Raw genomic sequence first — 23,231 nt, 5'->3', positions numbered from 1 at the left:
TAGCACCGCCTTGTATGGGGCGGAATTGTGGGGTATGTGTAATCTTGATGTGCTAGCCAGATCAGAGAGAAAATTTTTGAAAGATCTGATGGTTCTCCCGCAGAGCACTCTATCAGTACCCGTGTTAATGGATTTGGGTTGCAGATCGATTAGGGACCAAGCCCGAATTCGCCCTTTATTGCTTTGGGCGCGTCTGCGGCGTGTGCCCGAGTTGATCTCGTATGCAGAGGCCTTGGATGAGGTCATGTCTTTGGAGGGCTGGTCCAAGATTAAGTGGCTGAGGGATGTCAAATGGCTGCTAGGAGCCTTGGGTCTTGGGAATGCGTGGGAAGCCAGGACCGTCCCCCCCCCCCCCAAGGCTGCTCTAAAGAAACTCTACTGGAGTTGGGTCCATTGTAAAAACTCCACTGATGTGAACCATTGTAAATCTACTGATGAATTCTTGAAAATTAAGGATGTGGTGGCATACAAACCCTATCTTGATATTATTTCTAATTCAACAGATAGAGCCCTGTATTTTAAAGTCAGAGTGGGGACACTACCCATAGGCGTATTCACTGCCCCTTCTGTGTGACCTGCCCAACCCGCATAGAATCGGTCGCCCACATCTTCTTTGAGTGCCCAGCATATGCATTGCCGAGGAGGAGATGGCTTAAACCCCTATGTAAATTATTAGGTACCCGGCAGCATAGAGAGGCACTCCGCATTTTAAAATCTGACACACGCACTTTAGTTGTTTGCGGGGTGTCCAAATTTTTAAAATGGTTATGGTTAATCCGTTTGAATAGGCTTTCCCTGGCTATTTAATGTTTGTATTATCTGTTCTTATGTCTTTTCATTGTATAAACAGAATGTGATTGTTTTTATTATTTTTAACACGCTGTATTTCTGCTTTTATGATATTCTATATATCGAAATAAAGCCATTCATTCATTCATTCATTCATTCATTCATTCATTCATTCATTCATTCATTCGTGTGTAAGCCAATGTTGCCATGTTTAAGGGATTAAGCAAATACACTTTAGCACTGGTTGGCTGCAAAAATGAAGGAGTAAGGCAAAATGTTTGGGGGAAGACCACCCTAAGGCTGGCAGGTCTAACAATGAATGTAAGTGAACGTGATAAGAATGTGGTGAATAGTAATGTGTTGCTTGCAAGCCTGCCATTGGCACTGGCAATTCTTGGCTTTTTAGAGTCATCTACGGCATAAATACTGGCACTGGCATACTGAAGACAATTCCTAGCATGACAGGCACCCATAACCATATACTGGCACTAGAATATTCGAAGGTAAAATACTGGTGCTAGTATACAAGAGGTAATTCATGCCATACAGGGCCCCCATTCAAAAATGCTGTTACTGGCACCCTTGAGGAAATTATTGGCGTGAGACCACCCTTGGCAAAATGTTGGTAGCACATTGAAGATAATTCTTGTTATAAGGAAGGTCAACTGTGGCATATGGGACGGGGCAGTCATGACAAAGTGGTGGCCTTGATTTACTCAAAGTAATTTTTGGCTTGAGGGTCACTCGTGGTAGAAGCATGGCATTAACAGCAAAATTCTAGCACGGGCAAATGTGTAATTATAGGCATAAAGGAGACCCATATTGTATGGTCACCAATGACAACGCCCTAGCCCTGCTACAATGAAGGTAATTTCTCACATATGAAGGTATCCATAGCACATTTTGGTAAAACAAAATGGGATCGTTTGCTAGAGAGAGTTGGGATTCATTGCACTTCATGAAAATGAAAAGATTTGAATGTTGAGTGTCCTTTCTGAGCCTATGGCGTTTAAGCAAATCTATGTGAAAATTGTGCTTTAAAATACACTATTTTACCCCATTTTGGCACAATGTTCTCTGGAGTTTAAGAGGTCTGTCTCATTCGCTTAGCTTGTTTGCTGCAATTCAGGACAAATATTACTCACCTTTACTTTGAAAGATGATGTCAATATCCTAATATAGGTAGCATCTAAAATAGAACTTTATCTATGTTGTTGCATTAATCATGTATTCTGAAACTTAGTGTCAATTATTGAGATGCCATTTGTGTTAAGGTAATGTGGCATGGCTTCCTGGGAAGATTCATAGATCATAGGTCATATAATGTCACTTCCTGTCAGGTCACTAATGCCAAAATCTGTGTGATGTTCTTCTGCTACCCCAGGCATTTTGTGGATCAATGTCCATCGGGCTGACACACTACCTGCTAGCCTCTTCTTACTCTGACAGAAAAAAGAGAGGCAAGACTCGTACCAATAAGCAGACATTTAAGAGAGTGCGTTTGTGTAATGGAACAGTATGTATTAAATCCAACTCTAGGCATTTGTTACAGTTTGGGATTTATTTTTTCTATGTATACACTCAAGTTTTATTTAATGTTTTAAATAATGTGAGGAACACCGACAACACTGCACTACACGCATATTGTGTTGTTTTTGCTCCATATGGTATTTAAAACAACAAGTGGAATGTGAATCTACATTTTCTGGTAATATAGAATGTTGTGATATTCCCTCAATTAGAGCAATATTAATCTTCCTAATCGTTTGCCACCTTATTTCCCTTGCACAGTGGCTGGTATCTACGTAGTGTTGACTCACAGGTGCATTTTACATTCTACATGTGTTGTGGCCCTTACAGCAGAAAATTCAAAGTTTTAATCTCTCATACTCTCGCCCCATAAATCAAATTACATGGATACCAGATGCGGTATATTACTTTTTCAGAGTTACAGTTCTATCAAAGTGATCTTGTTCCCAAAGTGATGACATATTTTTGTGTTAATTGTAAGGGTCCAATTGGAGAAGCATGTCCAGCGGCACCGAGGTTGCGGACGTCTTCTCAGTTCTCCCGCTGGGTGCCTGGGAATCCTGCATCATCCGGCGGTAAAACTCAGGACGCAGCGTGGGGACACTCCATCCAGGAGGGAAGAGCCCCTGGTAATACATGTAGTATTTTTGTTGCCTGTATCGCCTGAACAGAATCCGTGCGTGGTCAGGCCACCCAAGGATGTTGCATGGTGTGCGGCCCTCGCACTCTCCCCTGTGCAATAGCGCTCAATGACCAGAGCACTGATTTAGCTGCGGAAAGATCCCCTGGTATTCTACAGCAAATGCCTCTGGACCCATGATCTCAGCAGACACCTCCCGGCATAGCTGAGACGGTGATGGTGCCGTCCTTCTCGGCATATACAGTAGGCCCGGATGACCATAGGTGAGAAGGGCCGGAGCTGGGCATAGGCACCTATATCAGCTGGAGATTGCATGGGCACTGTGGCACCTCCTGTGACAGATGGAGCACTTTTCATCAACCTCAGCTTTGAGCCCCATGAGCAGGGAGCCCCCAACGATTGGGCCCACGGGACACTGGTGACCCGTACTCTTCACTGCAGCGGCCTCGGGAACAAGTATACGGTGCATGTTGTTCTTAGTGGCTTGGAGGCCTCATCGCCGTCACACCTCGTCCTCACGTTGGATGCTGTATGAGGGGTGCAATCCACAGCCCCAGCGCCGCACTGAGTGTGGTGGGGTACCCGTACCCTTCCCAGAACCCCTTCACAACTTGTAACTTTATTTACGCCTCCGCTACTGTGATATCCACAGGCTACGCTTACTCAAGTCTCATTGCACTATATAAAAGGTCCCTGCCGTTTGCATGGTGCGGACAGTATTGGGTCCATATCGTCCATACTACTCCTCAAAAAATTGCAATGGGAAGGGCCAAATCCACTAGACTGTCGTCTCAATGAGGCCATATGCTATCTCAACACAGCCACACTGATGGCTCCTCCACCCATGCACTTGAGGAATGTATCCCACTCATGATTTTACCTCCCCCACCTGACAAATTGTATGCAATATTTTAGGAAATATGTGACTTCAGATCTGCCATCACGCACCACATTGATACTCTGTTGGCTGATCTCAGCCTCCTACATGATGACCATTGTAAACGTTCTGACAAGATCAAAGCAGCTGAAACCACATTATCAACAGGCACCATACAGGCATCATACTCAACCGCAATTGCTGATCTCCAGGAGCAACTTACAGTTTTTTCAAAATAGAGTGGAGGATGGCCGCGCATGCCGCAATATTGTGTGCATCGTGGGGATGCAGGAGGCCCTGTAGGGATCCAACAAAACGTTGTTTATTGAACAATGGCTCCAGAAGACGGTTGTTCCTGAGGGCTCTCAGCCCGGTTTACAATGGAACTTGCACATATGGTCCCAACCAACCACCCTCCACCTTGAACACCACAGCGCCCCTTGGTTGGGCGTATCCTTAACTTGAGGGACCGAGATGTCCTACTATAAAAGGTCAGGGAGATGGGGCCCATATCGTGGATAACTTTACAGTGTTGCTTTTTCCAGATACCTCATTGGAGGTGCAGCAATGCCGTGCATTCTTTCTGGAGGCCAAATGGCAGCTGCTCTCAGAGGGGCTCTCTTATGCATTAATGTTCCCAGCGCGCTTAAGGGTAATCCACGACTAGCACTCACTGTTATTTGACTCTCCAGATTCTGTGTGGGACTGGCTGGAACAGCACTATCCTAACGCACATCGCCCTACTCCATTGGAGCGTTCACCCAAAAACCTTCTCATCCGTGAGATGCAAACCCACCTGGTAAGCTGCTTCCCGGGTTGCCCCTTCCCCTCAACAACCTTGTAAAGTAGGCAGGCTGTACTGGCAACTATGTCAGCCCTCCTCTAGCTCCATTGCATGTGCACACTTTGACTTGCACTCTAATACGAGCACAGCTCTTTTCCCCCTCTATGGTGCCACAGACTGCAGATAATTGTGATTTACTCCATGCCAGTATTTTGTACAGCCTGGTGTCTCTGCTGCCTCGTCTAATGATTGGTTCAGATAAGTTTCTCTCTATGCCCCCCTCCTTCCCCAATTTCTTCCCTGCTTCTCCCTTCCCATTGCTACACTCCTTCCCCATTTCTCCCCCCCTTCCTAGATACAGAAGAGTCCTAGTTTGGGTGAGGTTGTTTTGCCTTGAATCCTTTCCCGGGGACTGTCTTTGCTGTTGCACGGTACTATGATTGTCACATAGGCGGCTTTTGCATCACAAAAGTTCACTGTTACCACCTGCACATAATGTATGCTGCGGATTTCTGCGCAGCTGTTATTGTCTGGATTTCTCGAGGCTCCTGTGCTGGGTACTTGCAGGACGAATCGCCCCTAGATTATTGATTAGGCGAGAAACATGTTGACCTTTCACACAAAAGAGCGCCTCATTTGAGACATAACCTCAGCCCTGCGCCTCTTGGCTTTCTTTTACTAAGGGTAGGAGACCCACTGAATAAATATTTTTGTTGTTGCTGGTACTCCCAATCCTGTTTCAATTCACACATTCAACACACTTTTTTCATCTACATTTACCAGGCCCCTCACCTGCACGGCACCAAACGGCTATTGAAAAAAAGATCTCTGCCAAAGTGCCCCTCATTGGGAGCCCGTCGGGTATTTCAGTGCCGACCAGACGAGGAGCAGCCCGATGATGAAGCATGACAGCCATTTGGATGTGGGAGGGCCCTAAATTCCAATAAAATGGATTTCCAACGATGCGCCATCCTTAGTCGAGTAATCTTTGAATACCCTTCAACTGACTCTGTCTTAACCAACTAGGCACAGCATATTACTTTTTTCTCTATTGATTCAGGGCATTTATGCATTGACAAAAGCCCACTTGTCCCTCCTTTTTGTATATGCTAAAGCAAACTCAAACACAACTGTACAATGGTGGTTATGATTCTTTGTTTCAGTCTTGTGCTTTTCTCCAACTGCTTTGACAAACTAGCCTACTGCTTTTTGGACACCTTACAGCCCCTACTAAGTGCTCTTTTGGACTTTAACATAAGGATGAAGATCTAAATCTGTTACTTGTTCTTTAGTCAACTTTGTTGCCACCTCCCATTTTTCCCAATCACAAGCGTCATATAGTACTTAGCTCGTCATATAGTAGTTAGCTTTCTGTTCACTTCGAAGCTTATTTCTGCTAATGTCCTCTGAGTTGTCCTACATGATTACCACCTGAAATACATAACGCTTGTTAAATAAGACAGGAAAACTCATTGCTGCAATAAAATATTAAATCATATATCCCCTAGCCTTAAAAGCCCTCGTTGCTATGGATGTGTTTGTGTGTTTAGTATAAATTGTGCATTGTTAATAACCTGCAGCATAGTAATATGCCCTCAAATTCACCTCTGCATACTATATATGATGCTATTGCCTTTTGAACACTTTTGATATAAACTGTTAAAGTGCCTTTTTGTCTGGCTTATGCTAACTAGGTCTCAGCTAGATTGTGGCCTGCTGCACATAGTCAAGCAAGACAGATTTGTTTATTTCTGAATGACACTGCCTTGAAGACTCTCTACCATGGAATCAGTTATTAACTTTTCTTCAAGGTTAATCCCCCTGGCATGCAGAATTGCATTCATTCACAATGATACACAGTTGCTTTGTAACTGGTTTGTTTGACATCTCTGGATGACATTAACATAGAGGTGGCTCGATCAATATTTACGCAGTGGGTTAGTGTTTCGGTGTTAAGTCTGTATGACGCTTTTCAATTCAATGTTCTGATTTCTTGTGAATTGAATTATTTTGCTCACACCATGGCGAATCTGCACTTTCCATTTTAAATTTCAAGAAGATTTCCTATATAAACCCTCAAATATGGGGGTGAGACAGTTTACTTTCCTATGGTTCTAGGGATGCTGTCTGATTTCTTAGTGATTTTGCTGCCCATTTGAGTCTTAACATTTTCCTCTGATTTTGTCATTTGTCTGTACTAATTGCCTTTATGACAGCTGATTTCTTATGCAACTCAGTAGTTTCTACATTTGTACCTTTACATTGTTGCAGTAAACCTTTATGCATTTCCTTATTGCACCCTAAAACTCACTTATTGAGTCTCCTTTTTCTTTCTCAACTGTTTTTTTTGTTTGCTGATTTTGTACTTTGTATCTGAGACACATTGCTTCATGAAATTGAGGATTAACACCGTCCCTGATCCACCCACCTGTGAGCATGCTGTTGAGGTGTCTCTTGAGGCTTAAGATTTTAGGGGTACACCATGCCACACATTATTTTTCATGTAAGGCTGGACTAGGTTCACAATCCTCTTCCCCTGGTATAAATTTGTCGCCCCTTAGCACTGAAGGAAAATTATACAAATTGACAGAAACATTTGCTCCTCCTATCATCTTTTGTTCCATCCTCAAGTTTCATAGGAAGAGCGTTACGCTTTCTGGTGGCTGCAAAACTGTGGCATAGGCTCCATCTAAGACCTCTCTCTCTGTCCGCCAGCCTTTCAGACACAGGAGGAAATATATTCTGTTCTTCTTGCTTAAATTTCCTGTTCTTTTCTTGTATCCATCTTGGCCCGAGCTCACAAACTATTTAGTTCATTAAGTGCACATTATAAGATTTACAAATAAATAAATAAGCAGCACATTAAGAGTATGGCGGTAGCGGCTAATGGACGTTATCTGGCAGCCTCTGACCTGAGGTTCTTATTGAACTCTTGTGAACCCGACCTCCTCTCCGATACTTCCTCCACACCCTCTCCCACTAGCCCTTGCCTACATCACTCCCTCACTAGACAGCAAGCCTGCCCACCTTCCAACAGGAACTCAATCAAACTCCCTTCCCCTGTCCTCCCTTACATCACCTACTTTCCTCACGCAACAGTACCTCAGAGTGGTAACTCTCCAATAGGGGGCTTCCCCCACCCCTCCAGCACACCGACCCTAATCTCCCCCCACCCTGTCCATTGACCAACCCTCCTCCACCCCTCCACGCTACTCATAATCCACACTCTGATCCTGCCTCTAAACTCAGGGCAATTAACCTTGAACTGCTAACTCTCAAAACTGCCATACTTAAACTCATTAAGGCCACCGAAGAGCTAGCCCTTGATCTCTCTCCCAACATGCCCACACTCGAGATTCCCCATCTCTCTTCCACCATGCCAACACTTGAGATCCCACATATGATCCCCTTGATTCCCACTACCCAAAATTCGAACACCAACCCCTACCCTAATGCACCGTCTAGACCCACCAAAGCCTTAAATCCTTATCCAGAACCTGTCATTCTCTCCCTCCTCCTTCAGTACACCTCTCCTCCTTCGAACATCTCTAGCCATGCTATATGCTTTCGTACAGCCCCTCTAATTGCACTTAACTCAACACTCCCTAACCATGATAATGCGGATCCCAGACGAACCATCTCCCCCTACCCCCATAGAGCGCCCAGACTCAATGCCAATTCCATAACCTTCAATAACCTCCTGCAGATCCCGACTTCACAACCTGCGTCCAAGGACACCATACACAAATCACAACTGAAATGCATGGTACTCAACTGTAGAACAGCTTGTAACAGGCAACAGACCTTGCCGATCTCATCCTAGCCCAAGATCTGGACCTCCTTATCCTCACAGAAACATGGCTCAATGACTCCTCTGGCCCTATCCTTGACCTATTAGTCCCTCCTAGTCACAACATTATCAGTCTCGACCGAGTTAAGAAATTAGTAGGTGGCATTGCCTGTATCTTCCGCAACTCTCTAGTAGCAAAACAGTCCCCCTCAGCTAATCTCTCCTCCTGTGAATACCTTTCCATAGATATCAGCAGCACACACTAACCCTTATGCAGCCTTCACATCTTCTACCAACCCCCAGGTGATAACCTCCACCTAATCGAACAAGTTATGGAAACCATCTCCTCCAACCTGGGGCGTCACTCCCCCAGATCTTCCTTGGTGATTTCAATCTCCACTGGAATAACGCCCACAATCAGGCTGCTACAACCCTCAAAAACTTCCTTACCGACCTATCGCTCACTCAATTCTGTGACAGCCCCTCTCACAACTTAGGTTCGATACTGGATCTCATCATCTCCAACCCCAACTCCATTCATCTCAAATCCATTCTCCCCTGTGATTGGTCTGACCATCATTTTATCAACTTCCTGATACCTGAAAGTTGGAACCACAATTCTGCTCAACCACTGAAACTTAAACACTGGAAAAGACCACTCCATAACACTAGCGGTAATGAGCTCATAGAACGCTGCAATCTCTCCCTTCCGCCGCCTTCTAACATGACTGACGTCAATGACCTCACCGACCATTATAACAACACCATGCTATCTGCCCTGAATGATACAGCCCCTCTTCAACTAAAAAGAATTCCAATAAAAGACTCCAGACCGTGGTTCAATGACAGACTAAATGAGGACAGACGTAGTCTTAGACTAGCTGAACGCAAGTGGAGAGCCTCTCCCTCCAAGGATCTTCTTAACACTCTTAAGATCCCAAAGAAGCAAATACAACAAACTCATTAAAACGGTGAAAGCCAATTTCTTCAAGCACCAACTTGACCTAGCCAAAAATCGCCTGAAACGACTTTTTGAACTTATTAAATCACAATCCAACAACACCTCTACCCAATCTCAGCAGACCACTCGTCCGCAACCAAACTCGATGCAGTGGCTGAATTCTTCCTTGAAAAGATGAATAAAATCGAATCAGACCTAAGGTCTGCTGCACTCACCCTCTCTCCCTCTCCTGACGCCTCTGTCTCCACACCCCTGCCCTCGCCCCTGGGTCTCTCACTCAAAAACAATGCCTCTTGGAGTCATTTCACTCCCGTAAATGACATTACCATCCTCAACATTCTCTCTACCCTTAAACCCTCAAATCACTTCAATGACCCTCTCCCCCTTAACTTCTTTAAAGAAATGATAGGTTCACTAGCACCACTCTGGTCAAATATCATCAACCCCTCACTTCTTCAAGGTGAGATCCCGGTCTGCCCTGAAGGCAGGCCTAGTGCTCCCTATTCTAAAAAAAACAGCGGCTGACCCTCTTGACCTGAACAGCTACCGCCCAATCACAAACATACTGACCCTTGCAAAACTTCTGGAGAAATGCGTTCACAAACAACTTCGCAAACACATTGAGCATTTCCAGATTCTTGACCAATTCCAATCGGGTTTCCGCACTGGGCACAGCACTGAAACGGCTATCACTCACATTGTCGATGACGCTCTCACTTTACTTGACCAAAATGAAACCTGCCTTTTAATCCTTCTCGATGTCCCTTCAGCCTTTGACACTGTTAAACATGAAAATCTACTCTTCCTCTTGGAACGCAGAATGGGGCTCTTAGGCACAGTCCTTAAATGGTTTGTCTCTTTCCTCAACAACCGAACACAAAGGGTCAAATCCAACCAGTCTCTCTCCAACCCGAGTACCTGCACACTGGGTGTTCCCCAAGGCTCCTCACTCTCCCCACTCTCTTCAACCTCTTCCTTGAACCACTGACTGTAATTCTTAAAGACTCCAACATCCAATATCACATGTATGCGGACGACACCCAACTTTACATCAAAATCTCCTCCCCCGAAGACATCAAATCTCTCAACGGAACCCTTCTCAAAACCCTTAACTGGCTTACCTCCAACCATCTCAAATTAAACGCCCTCAAGACTGAATTTCTCCTCAGTGCACCCACTAAGCAAACCCCCACTGTTTTGAAATTTCTCTGCAACCTCTCCACCCTCAAATGCACACCGCACATCGTTGACTCCACTAAATCACTGGGAGTTGTGCTAGACAAAAACTTGAACATACAAGAGCACATCAGATCAGCAACCAAAGGAGCGAACTTTCAACTCTGCATCCTCAGAAAACTCCAACCCTACCTTCCCCAAGATGACTTTATATTGGCGGAGCAAGCACTTGTTATTTCCAGACTAGAATACGGCAGTGCGACTCTTTGCAGTCTGCCTAAACTCAGTTTAGCACCTATCAGAGCATCTCGAAATGCTGCCACTAGACTCATCACGGGCTCTAAGAAGACTAATCACATCTCACCGAACCTTAAATCGCTCAATTGGCTTCCCTTTGAAGCTAGAATACAACTTAAGAGCTCTTGTATGACCCATAGAGCACTACACTTCAACACCCCAATCTACCTGTCAAACAAACTGGAACTTTCAGGTGGCTCCAGGTACACTGCTGCTCAAGCCCAAAAAGTTTAAGAAGCTTAAAACTTGCAATCGTACATTCTCTGGCATCGCCCAGAGAATCTGGAACTCCCTTCCAGTGGATACAAGACTTATTCCTTCTACTCTTGCCTTCAAAAGGGAAGTCACAACTCTACTATTGAACACACTGTTCTAATGAACAATGCCCTGAACTTGATGCTGTTCTCCTACTGCCTCTAAGTGATTGATTGTTTTTTTTTTTTGGGGGGTGGGGGGTTGTGTCTGGTTTGCTCTTGATGTATATTGCTCATCTTTTCGCAAGCTCCCTTCCTGCTTCCTTTGCCCACCCCAATCTCTGCCTGCCCCTGTTGTTTATCGCCTCACTGTTTCCATGATTTCTCTCACTTACCTATTTTCCTTTGTCTACTTATACCTATGTAAAGCGCTCTGATACCTTCCGGGGTCATGTCCGCGCTATACAAAACTTTTTTAAATTAATAAAATTAAAATAAAACTCTTGTGAAGTAAAAGTCCTATCACTACCTACCGTAGCATCAGGAAATCACACAATATAAGTGTCAAATCAGGCTATTTAGAACAACCTGCTTCTTATGAATTTTAGCATCTGAAGGACTCTGCACAAAAAGATGTATTCTTGGTTTTAATAAGAGACCTGAAGGTGAAAAATCGCCTGTTTTAAAAGAATGCAGCCTTTGCTATGCATGAAAAAACTTTTCTGAATACTTCATTTGCAGGGTGCGTTTGATGCAGATGACTGCGGAGCCAGGCACTCCATCAATCCCTACAGCAACTATGAGAGCAGAGTCGTGTTCAGCACATGGAATCTTGACCACAAGTAAGATGCACCAAATGGAATCTTGGGAAACACCCTGGACATCCAACCAGTAGTGCTAAATCACTTATATGTCTCTAGTGACTCAACCTTCATTGCTATGAACGGCAGGTTTAGTTTACCTTACAACAATGGTTATTGTTTTTGGCAACAATTGGTTTAGACTAAAGCATGACTAATACAAGAAGCCCTTTATGAGATACAGGCTCGTTTACATGTGGCCTCAAAATCAGGTGCATAAACTGTTTTCGTCTACTTTTTCACTATGCTCCTGTTGCAACTTAAATGCAAAGAGTACTTGTTCAGATGGATTTTGCCCTGCCACTTATCAACAGTTAAAATCTGGTGGTTCATTATTTCACATAACCGGCGCAACACAGTCACAATTATCTTTGTGCCTGTAATTCTCCTTTTTTAGCCCAAATTCAAATTGGGAGGCGAAAACCAGAACGATCTGTTATGATCTTCATGGCATTTACTGTAGAATTGTAGGCCGCCTTAAATGTGCTTTCTAAACAATTTGTATTTCACTTAAAAGATGCTGTCTACCATTTACAACAGACATGCCCTGGCTCTTCCTGAAAAAAGAGCCAGGACAGAAAAAACTTTAAAAAGCCTAGAATATGTCATGGGCTTTCTGAAGGCAATCTTTAAAATTGTGTTTTTTTTGTAATTTGTCTGTTTGACGGTTTTAATCATGTTTTTTCTGTATTAATGCGATTATTTATTTGTTTTTAACAAACATGATTTTGTAAAACATCTTGGGGCAGAGTTGGTTACTGTCCTCTGGAGAGCGAATGCATTCCAACTCAGCTCTGGCAATTCCCAGTCTGTGGAGGGGTCATACGACTTCAGATGTGCACTGATGGGGGGTTTGTCGCAAAAGGAGTCAAAAGTAATATGGGGCCTCTGGTTTCCAGGGGGCTTCATTGTCCGCTTAAAGCTGTAGTAACCACTACTAAGATAGAGGCGGCACGCTCCTCCACTGCTGCTAATGCATGCAAGATAGCAACGGCCTGCCCATTAGTTTGGGACTGATATAGTGAGAACACGAGTTCTATAAGGACTTCATTGACTGATGTTCAACCTAGACGCTTTTTCCTGTGAGAGGGAGTGCATGGATTGTAGTAGTGAGCCAGCTATAAAGAGCAGTCCATCACGCTGCTTAGCTGTGCAGGAAATTGGGTTATTGATTAAAGGGGGTGGGAACCCTTCTTAAGCCACAACCACAAACCTTGTCAGGGCGTACCGCAAAAGTCACTAAATTAACCAATTCTTAGCCCTCTGTTAGCTTGCCACAAAAGCAGTCAGGCTTTACTTAGAAACAATGAGTAAAGTATTTATTAGGCACACAAACAGTAATAAACACAACACAAGAAAATTCCCAAACCACATTAGAAAAACAGAGTGCATTTTTGTAAATAAAATTATACCACAACAACAAGAATCTAATCAGTAGAACCAGAGATATGCAGTTTCAAAGTTGTAGGTAAGTGTAGCTCCTAAAAGCACAAAGCACGGGAGGAGCTACGCTAGCAACCAAGATGGCTGCGTAGGCTCCCGGATCCGCCGACCTCCTTCTCCAGCCGGACGATCCTGTCTACTATCCTGAATTTCCGCCCACCTTTCGTATGTATGAACCGGTGCAGAGTCTGATGGTGAAGTCCGGAGAATTTTACCGGCCTGAATGACGGCGATACGTCATGTTTTAATTTACAGCCTAACCCAGATCGTAAGCAGGGGCCTGGAGTACTGACCCAGCCTGGGTTTCAGTTGATCAACATCGGTCGTGGGAAACTGATGGGGTCCGGTCTCTCGATGTGGAACTTGTTTTTGCCCGATTTCGATGGCGGTCACTTGGTAGATATACCACCGCAGGAGTGGTGACAAAGCACGTCTAGGGCTGTGGGCGGAGGTCTCTGTCCCGGAGTCCCGGTTTGCCACCGCCGGGTTCGCTGGGTCGGTATCCTCGCTCGCGGTAGCAGACCAACGGAGTGCTGCTGGTATAATAGCCAAGGGAAAAGGGAGAAAGGCTGGGTCCTGTCTCTGACCGGCCGGACCACTCTTATATAGTAAACAAACAAAATTGCCGGGCAGTTTTAGTTAATTAACACGAGTACGCACCTAGTATTATCAATTACTAGGCTGACAAACCATCTGTGTTTAGTCACTTATATTTTTATGAAAAAAAGATGATCGAAAGATTTCATAGCATCAGTAAGTATCTGGGTGGAACTGGACGCCGACGCGTTTCGAACCCGTTGAGTAGTTAAAAGGGTTCTCCTCAGGACAAGGATTGGGAAGGTCGTTGTCGCTGTAAATTAAGTTAAAAACCCAGATACTTACTTGTTAGGGCACAATAGGAATATAACTTGTACACAACTTTACATTGCTGCATAGTTTTGTGTTTTCCTATGGTGTGCACCGTACGTTGAACTGATTTATGTGTATCTAGTGGTGGTTATAACAAGTAGGCTAGTTTGTTCTCTTAGCTGTCCACTTGTTTATTTGCATTCAGGATTGGTGCCTCCAAAAAGGAATTGTTTTGAGGCATTCCACAGTTGTCTTCATTTAACGTTATCACAATTGTTATATGTGTATGTTTTGATTTAATGTATCATGTATGGTTTTTTCAATGTATTTGTGAACCTTTATAAATGTGAAGTGAATCGCTTTTGATGCTATGAAATCTTTCGATCATCTTTTTTTCATAAAAATATAAGTGACTAAACACAGATGGTTTGTCAGCCTAGTAATTGATAATACTAGGTGCGTACTCGTGTTAATTAACTAAAACTGCCCGGCAATTTTGTTTGTTTACGGTATAATAGCCAAGTCACCCTCTGTAGCTGTCCGATTCGTTCTGGTCGGTTCCCCCGGAGAGACCCGGCTCTCTGGGGAACGTGACCATGTCGAAGCTGATCGAGAGGGGAAGATTCGGACGGAGTCCGAGCCGTCGCTGAAGACCATTTTGGCGGCCATCGGGCCACTACATCAACAAGTGGAACTTATAGTCCACAAAACGATCGCCAGTCCACTAGTGACGAGAAGTATGAGACGGGACCCAATCCCATTGCGAGATCAACAGCGAGCTAAGATCCCCACGGTGACCATCATGCCAACGAATACGGGCCCCGTGCAGAAAGAAATAATTAAGTCCCTGGTCAGTGTGTCTATAAACAAAAATGAGCCAGTGGCCTTGGGAAAATCGCCATCTTTAACATCGCTGCCGATCGAGGGAGGACCTGTTGGTTCTCCGTCCCTGGATACTGTTGGTACTTGTTTCCGGATCAAAACGCCATTTTTCCCCTCCCTGGCTGATTTATTGGGGTCGAGAAGGAAACAACATTGGGAATCGGACTGGGTGAGGGAGATCGTCAGGGATGGAGGAACCCACAGGGGCTTGATACTTTTGACTCTTTCCAGACTGAACTTTTCCGAACTCTTGGTGCTCCTTGACTCTCCTGTTAATGCGGTGGTTCGTACAGATGGGGTTCGCATGAAAGATCGGAAGGGCCAGGGATGAGATCTACGGCCTGGGTTTAAGATTGTGGCTTCAATAAATGCGGGATTTGTCATCATTATGATCACGGGAAGTTGGGCGGTGTTTACGGCTTCCCCTGTCTGTTTTGTTGATGTTCTTTGTTAGAAAGGCGACCCCGGGGGAGGCAGAAGATATCTGACTGACCACCCCTAGGTCTACCTCTCCGTCAAGAAGTAGCCGAGCGTTACTGAGAGGCCTCCTGGGTGAGGGCCCTCTCCTAGGATCGCACAGCAGAGTAACCACACACTACAAACGGACACCACACCAGAGGTCGAGTTCGTAAGCTTTATCAGGAAATAACGGCTGCTGGTTCCCAGCGATATGTACAAGTAGACCGAGGGGTCTGTAAAGTCTCGTAAAAGGGGGTCAGGGTAGCGGGACAGTCTCGGTTGGGGTGTATGAAGGGATACCCTGCGCACAGCTCTCAATCCTCGAGCCGGGGGTTCCGAGAGGTTGAGCCGCGGCAGCGCCAGCAGGCTCTCAAGATAGTTCGGTAAAGGTGGGCCGCGGCAGTGCCAGCAGGCTCTCAAGATGGTTCGGCAAAGGTGGGCCGCGGCAGCGCCAGCAGGCTCCCAGGATGGTTCGGCAAAGGAGAGCCGCGGCAGCGCCAGCAGGCTCTCAAGATGGTTCGGCAAAGGTGGGCCGCGGCAGCGCCAGCAGGCTCTCGAGATGGTTCGGCAAAGGTGGGCCGCAGCAGCGCCAGCAGGCTCTCAAGATGGTTCGGCAAAGGTGGGCCGCGGCAGCGCCAGCAGGCTCTCAAGATGGTTCAGCAAAGGTGGGCAGCGGCAGCGCCAGCAGGCTCTCAAGGTGGTTCGGCAAAGGTGGGCCGCGGCAGCGCCAGCAGGCTCTCGGGGTCTCTTCAGGTTACAGGCAATAAGTTCTTCTGGTGTCGGCCGTGACAGCGTCAGTAGGGCTTTCCAGTCCAGGATACAACTGGCGTCCTACTCCGGGGCTGGCCCAGATATAGGACTGGAGTCCTTTGATGTCCGGACCCTCGCGCCTGGGGGTCAGAGGGGCCGGGAAGATGGTGTCCAGACACCCAGCAGGGGGGTGGAGCCAGCACCCAGGGATGCCGGGGGCGATTGATACCAGGCGTCCGGGGACGGTTGGAGGGCCATCGAAACTCCCCTCCTCCGGGATCTGTCGAGTGGCCACTCGACCACCTGGGTAGATCTTGGCGCCTCGATGTCGCTGGGGCCGGGGCCGCGTGTTCGTGACGTGGTGGTCCCAAGATGGAGACGGGCGAGGCCTCGTGCTCAGGACGTGCTGGGCCCTGGATGGAGTCAGGCCGGTGTGGTGGTCCGTGGTGGTAACCCTACCGGTAGTGTTGGTGCGTGCAGGATCGGGCGGACGGGGCCGCCCGGGCTCTGTGGAGGGCCGATGTCGTCCGGGCCCGCCACTCGGGAGGGGTAGGACCACGCCATGAGGCCGGGTCCAACACGCGTCCCCCCCAGCTGAAGGCAGGGGAGAGTCACCCATCTTCTTGGGGATTCTCCTCGCCGAGGCGGAAGAATCGGGACAGGCCGTCAGCATTGGCGTGGTCGTTGCCGGGGCGATGCTCCACCGTGAAGTCCATCCCTTGGAGGGAGATTGACCATCGAACCAGTTTCGGGTTTTCTCCCCGCATCTGCATTAACCACCGTAGAGGCCGGTGGTCGGTCTGGACCCGGAAGTGGGTGCCGAAGAGGTAGGGCCGGAGCTTCTTTAGGGCCCACACGACAGCGAAGGCTTCCCTCTCGATGGTGCTCCATCGCTGTTCTCTGGCCAGCAGCCGCCGGCTGATGAAGGCAACGGGAAGGTCGGCCCCTTCAGGGTTTACTTGGGAGAGGACCGCCCCAACGCCGTGCTCCGAGGCGTCGGTTTGGACCACAAACTCCCGGCTGTAGTCGGGAGCTTGGAGCACAGGGGCGGTGCACATAGCGGTCTTTAGGGTGTCGAAGGATACTTGGCACTCGGGGGTCCAGTGCACCCAGTGCGGTAGTCTCTTTGAGGTCAGTTCTGTGAGGGGCCCCACAATGCTCCCATAGTTTTTGATGAAGCACCAATAGTATCCAGTGAGCCCCAGGAAGGCTCGGACGGCGGTCTGGGTGACCGGGGGCTCCCAGGCCTGGATTGCGTCAATCTTTGGCTGGAGGGGAGCCACCTGGCCGCTCCCTACTTGGTGGCCCAGATAGGTCACGGACCCTTGTCCTATCTGGCACTTGCTGCCCTTTATGGTCAGTCCGGCCCGACGGAGGGCCGTCAGGACCTCCCGGAGGTGGGTCAGGTGCGCATCCCAGCGGAGACTGTACACCGCAATGTCGTCTAGGTAGGCGGCGCTGAACTCTTCTAGCCCGGCCAGCACTCTATTCACGAGTCTCTGGAAGGTGGCCGGGGCGTTTTTCATGCCGAAGGGCATCACCTTGAAATGGTAGTGGCCATCAGGCGTCGAGAAGGCTGGTCGCTCTTGCGCTCCAGGGGTGAGGCCGATCTGCCAATACCCGGCCGTGAGATCGAAGGTGCTGAGATACTTCGCAGCCCCCAGGCGATCGATCAGTTCATCCGCCCGGGGGATGGGATGGGCGTCGGTCCTGGTGACGGCATTCAGCCCCCGGTAGTCAACACAGAACCGGAGCTCCGGGGGCGTGCCGGGGGCGGTGGCTTTAGGGACCAGGACAACTGGGCTGGCCCACGGACTGTCGGAGGGTTCGACTACCCCCAGCGCTAGCATCTTGGCCACCTCGGACTGGATGCAGGCCCGCACTCGGTCGGGCACTCGGAAAGCTCGGTGTCTTACAGGCGGGCTGTCTCCGGTGTCTACATCGTGGACACACCACCGGGTGACTCCAGGGGTGAGGGAAAACAGATCTGCAAACTGCCCCAGCAGCTGCCGGCAGTCATGGTGCTGCTCCGGGGTCAGGGTGGAGGAGAGCATGACCCCTTCGATGGAGCCGTCCTTCTCAGTGGTGCTCACGAGATCTGGCAAAGGTTAGGAGTCGTCTTCAGCTCCGTCATCGGTCGCTAACAGCAGACTTAGTTCGGTGCGGGCAAAGTGCGGCTTGAGCCGGTTAGCGTATAGAACCCGGAGGTGGTTCCTGGGGGACTCCATGTCCACCAGATAGGTGACGGGGCTCTTGCGCTCCACCACTTTGAAGGGCCCCGTCCACTTGTCCTGGAGGGCACAAGGTTCAACCGGGGACATGACCCAGACCTGCTGGCCCGGTTCGAATTCGATGGACGAGGCGTTCTGGTCATACCAGCGTTTCATCTCCTCCTGACTGGCTTCAAGGTTGGCTTCGGCAAGTTCCCGGAACTTCCGAGTCTGGTTGCGGAGGGTCAGGAGGTACTGGTAGACATCTGGTGGAGCACCTCGGACAGCCGTCTCCCAGCCTTCTTTGACCAGGCTGAGGGGGCCTCGGACCGGGTGTCCATACAATAGTTCGAAGGGGCTGAACCCCAGGGACTTCTGGGGTACTTCGCGATATGCAAACAGGAGGCAAGGCAGCAGAACATCCCATTTGCGTCGTAGTGGCTCCTCTAGGCCCTTGATCATTCCCTTCAGTGTTCGGTTAAACCGCTCCACAAGTCCATTCCCTTGGGGGTGATACGGGGTGGTGAACTTATATGTGACCCCGCACTGTTGCCACAGGGATCGCATATACTTGGAGATAAAGTTTGTGCCCCGATCACTCACGACTTCTCGGGGGAAGCCGACTCTGGATAAGATCCCCATTAGGGCTCGGCCTACTACTGGGGCCGTGATGGTTCGGAGGGGGATGGCTTCCGGATAGCGGGTGGCATGGTCCACCAGAACGAGGATGAAGCGGTGCCCTTGAGAGGTGCGTCGGTCCAGGGGCCCCACGATGTCTATCCCCACTCGCTCGAAGGGGGTGGTGACCACGGGAAAAGGCTGGAGCGGGGCTTTGACTTTCCCCCCCGCTCTTCCCGCTGGCTTGACAGGTCGGGCAGGATCTGCAGTGATTGTGCACATCGTTGCGCATTTTCGGCTAGTAGAAATGAGTCACCAGGCGGCTGTAAGTTTTGTCCTGCCCCAGGTGCCTGGCGAGGGGCACATCATGTGCTAAGTTCAAGAGGAAGTCTCTAAATCGGAGGGGAACGACCAGCACCTGGCTGGCCCCTAGTTCGGCAATCTTCTGCTCACTGTAGAGAAGGTCGTTGTCCCAATAGACCCAGTGGGACCCCGCAGGGTCTCCAGCGGCTTGAGTGGCGGCTTGTCGTCGAATTCCCTCGAGGGAGGGACAGGTGCTCTGTTCTTGCCGGAATTGTTCGCGGGTGGGGCCACCTTCTTGGCGCCACTGAGCTAGTTCTGGAAGGTGGCCGAGCTCGGTGATTTCCTCATGGCTGGGCCCCTGGGGGCCGGGTTCAGGGTCGGCGTCCTCGGGGACGGCGGGCGGTGGAGGTGCGGGCCACTCCGGCTCCTCGATCGGGGCTTCCTCCGTTGGGGTGGAGGCCCGGGCGGACATGAAGCGGGTGGTCGCACAAACCCACTCGGGAAGGCCTAGCATCCCCAGATGCTCTCTCCGCTCTACGCCGGCCCAGAGGGAACTTTCCAGGTCGTTCCCGAGTAGGCAGTCCACGGGGGCATCGTCTCGGACAGTCACTTTCAGCATGCCCGACACCCCCCCCCCCCCACTCGAAGGGGATGCGGGCCATCTGGCACAAACTTTCAGAGTTGTCCGCCGACCGCACTGGGCACAAGACGTTGGCAAGAATTTGTTCGGGGGTCACCAAGTGGCAGCGGACCGCCGTCACGCTGGCTCCAGTATCCCGGAGGGCTTCGCCCCGGCCTCCATTGATGGTGACCCATTGGCGGTATTTCTGGGTGTTACCTGGGATCGGGTCTCGGGGATCATGTTTCGATCACCCAGGCATGCTAAGATCATGGCGGCGGGCTCCCACTCGGCCTGCTCGGTGTCGTCGCCCTCTTCTTCGCCTCCCTCTGCACTCAGGGCGGCGGCCGCGATCTGGCGGCTCGGGGGACCGGTGGTGCCGGGTCGCTGGTTCATCGGGCAGAGAGGGTCGTTCGCATAATGGCCCTGTCGCTGGCATCTGTGGCACGTAACATTCGGGCGGGGCCCGGGTCTTGCTGGGGGGCCTCCCCTCCAACCCAGGGATGGCGACGGGGAGGTAGGGGATGACCCCGCGGGGGTGTCTCGGCCCCTGCTTTGGCCTCCTCCGCCGCCTCGTGGTCGGTGGTTCCCCGGGGATCCCCGGCCGTAGTCTCCCATCGGACTCCGGGGAACCCGGTTGCTCACCCATCTATCCGCCTCGACAGCGAGTTTTTGTGGCTCTGTCAATTTGCTGTCGAGGAGGTGCTGCCGGAGTTCGACGAAGCAATTATTGGAAAGATGCTCCCATAGGATGAGGTCGACCAACTGCTGGTAGGTGGTGAACTGGCAGCCTCTGATCCACCCTTCGAAGGCTCTGCTGTAAAAGTTCACGTACTCCACCCAAGTGGTACCGGGGATTTTTTTACAGTCTCGAAATCGCTGCCGGTACATTTCGGGGGTGAGTCCGTAGCGAGTGAGGAGGGCGGTCTTCATGTGTTCGTACGAGGTCATCTCGGCGTCGGGGAGCTCTAGCAGGGCGTCTCTCCCCTGGTTGATGAACTTTCCCCATAAGCCGGCGCCCCAGTCTTTGAGGGGTACTCGATGGGCGGTCATGGCGACCTCGTAGGCTTTGAACCACTGTTGGATGTTGTCGTTCTTATAGTATTCTTTGACGACCTCCTTGGGTATGTGCACCTTCGTGTCCACCGGCGGGGGTGAGGTCTTACGCCCGGCGGTGCCGGTTTCGGTTGTCTTGGCCTTGATTTCCAGTTCTTTGAGGCCGCGCTCATGCTCAAGCATGAGTTTCTTTTCTTCGAGGTCTCGTTGTCTTCGCCTTTCCTCTAGGTCTCCTTCTACCCGTAGTTGCTCGAGGGCTAATTTCCTTTCTGCCAGCTGTATCTCTCCTTCTTGTCGGAGTCGGGCGAGCTCCAACTCGTGGAGACGGTTCCTCTCTTGTTCTCGGGCGTCTCCGTGGGGGAGGCCCGTGTCCAGGTTTGCGGGTCTTTCCCCCGCTGGGTTCGCGTCGGTCTCCGGGTGCCCGTTCGGGCCCGGGTTATCTTCATTCTGGGGTGGCGCGTTATCGGCGTCCGCCCAGGCTTGCAGGGCTGATTTAAAGTCCTCTTTGGTGTTGAGGCCCGTGGTAGCGATGCCTAGGTCCTTGCAGAATTGTTTTAATTCCTTGTGGCTGTAATCTTCCATCTTTTCTTTCTGGAATTCCGCAGTCGGTCTGGTTTCCTGAGTAGTCATGGTCGCGGTGTGTTTTTCTTGGTAGTGAGCGAATTACTCTCTGTACGATCTGCGTCGGCTCGGATCCCGTCGCCTGCCACCAATGTTAGAAAGGCGACCCCGGGGGAGGCAGAAGATATCTGACTGACCACCCCGAGGTCCACCTCTCCGTCAAGAAGTAGCCGAGCGTTACTGAGAGGCCTCCTGGGTGAGGGCCCTCTCCTAGGATCGCACAGCAGAGTAACCACACACTACAAACGGACACCACACCAGAGGTCGAGTTCGTAGGCTTTATCAGGAAATAACGGCTGCTGGTTCCCAGCGATATGTACAAGTAGACCGAGGGTTCTGTAAAGTCTCGTAAAAGGGGGTCAGGGTAGCGGGACAGTCTCGGTTGGGGTGTATGAAGGGATACCCTGCGCACAGCTCTCAATCCTCGAGCCGGGGGTTCCGAGAGGTTGAGCCGCGGCAGCGCCAGCAGGCTCTCAAGATAGTTCGGTAAAGGTGGGCCGCGGCAGCGCCAGCAGGCTCTCAAGATGGTTCGGCAAAGGTGGGCCGCGGCAGCGCCAGCAGGCTCTCGAGATGGTTCGGCAAAGGTGGGCCGCGGCAGCGCCAGCAGGCTCTCAAGATGGTTCGGCAAAGGTGAGCCGCGGCAGCGCCAGCAGGCTCTCGAGATGGTTCGGCAAAGGTGGGCCGCGGCAGCGCCAGCAGGCTCTCAAGATGGTTCGGCAAAGGTGGGCCGCGGCAGCGCCAGCAGGCTCTCAAGATGGTTCGGCAAAGGTGGGCAGCGCCAGCAGGCTCTCAAGATGGTTCGGCAAAGGAGGGCCGCGGCAGCGCCAGCAGGCTCTCAAGGTGGTTCGGCAAAGGTGGGCCGCGGCAGCGCCAGCAGGCTCTCGGGGTCTCTTCAGGTTACAGGCAATGAGTTCTTCTGGTGTCGGCCGTGACAGCGTCAGTAGGGCTTTCCAGTCCAGGATACAACTGGCGTCCTACTCCGGGGCTGGCCCAGATATAGGACTGGAGTCCTTTGATGTCCGGACCCTCGCGCCTGGGGGTCAGAGGGGCCGGGAAGATGGTGTCCAGACACCCAGCAGGGGGGTGGAGCCAGCACCCAGGGATGCCGGGGGCGATTGATACCAGGCGTCCGGGGACGGTTGGAGGGCCATCGAAACTCCCCTCCTCCGGGATCTGTCGAGTGGCCACTCGACCACCTGGGTAGATCTTGGCGCCTCGATGTCGGGGCTTCGCTGGGGCCGGGGCCGGGGCCGCGTGTTCGTGACGTGGTGGTCCCAAGATGGAGTCGGGCGAGGCCTCGTGCTCAGGACGTGCTGGGCCCTGGATGGAGTCAGGCTGGTGTGGTGGTCCGTGGTGGTAACCGGACCGGTAGTGTTGGTGCGTGCAGGATCGGGCGGACGGGGCCTCCCGGGCTCTGTGGAGGGCCGATGTCGTCCGGGGCCCGCCACTCGGGAGGGGTAGGACCACGCCATGAGGCCGGGTCCAACATTCTGTAAACAACATTTTTAGCTAATTTACGGGGG

General features: G+C 50.3%; 1 protein-coding gene across 1 annotated transcript in view; it reads left to right on the top strand.

Annotated features, from left to right (window-relative positions):
* The window catches only part of DFFB (DNA fragmentation factor subunit beta), a 120,373-nt gene that overhangs the window by 77,398 nt on the left and 19,744 nt on the right, over positions 1-23,231 (top strand). The window contains exon 6 of the mRNA XM_078642631.1: positions 11,780-11,880. Within this exon, the coding sequence (XP_078498757.1) occupies positions 11,780-11,880 (101 nt within the window). The remainder of the gene's footprint in view (positions 1-11,779; positions 11,881-23,231) is intronic.

This window comes from Lissotriton helveticus, chromosome 5_1, assembly GCF_964261635.1.
Source record: "Lissotriton helveticus chromosome 5_1, aLisHel1.1, whole genome shotgun sequence".
Taxonomy (NCBI): domain Eukaryota; kingdom Metazoa; phylum Chordata; class Amphibia; order Caudata; family Salamandridae; genus Lissotriton; species Lissotriton helveticus.
Note: the sequence above shows the minus strand (reverse complement) of the source record. Positions and strands in the feature narration are given on the sequence as shown.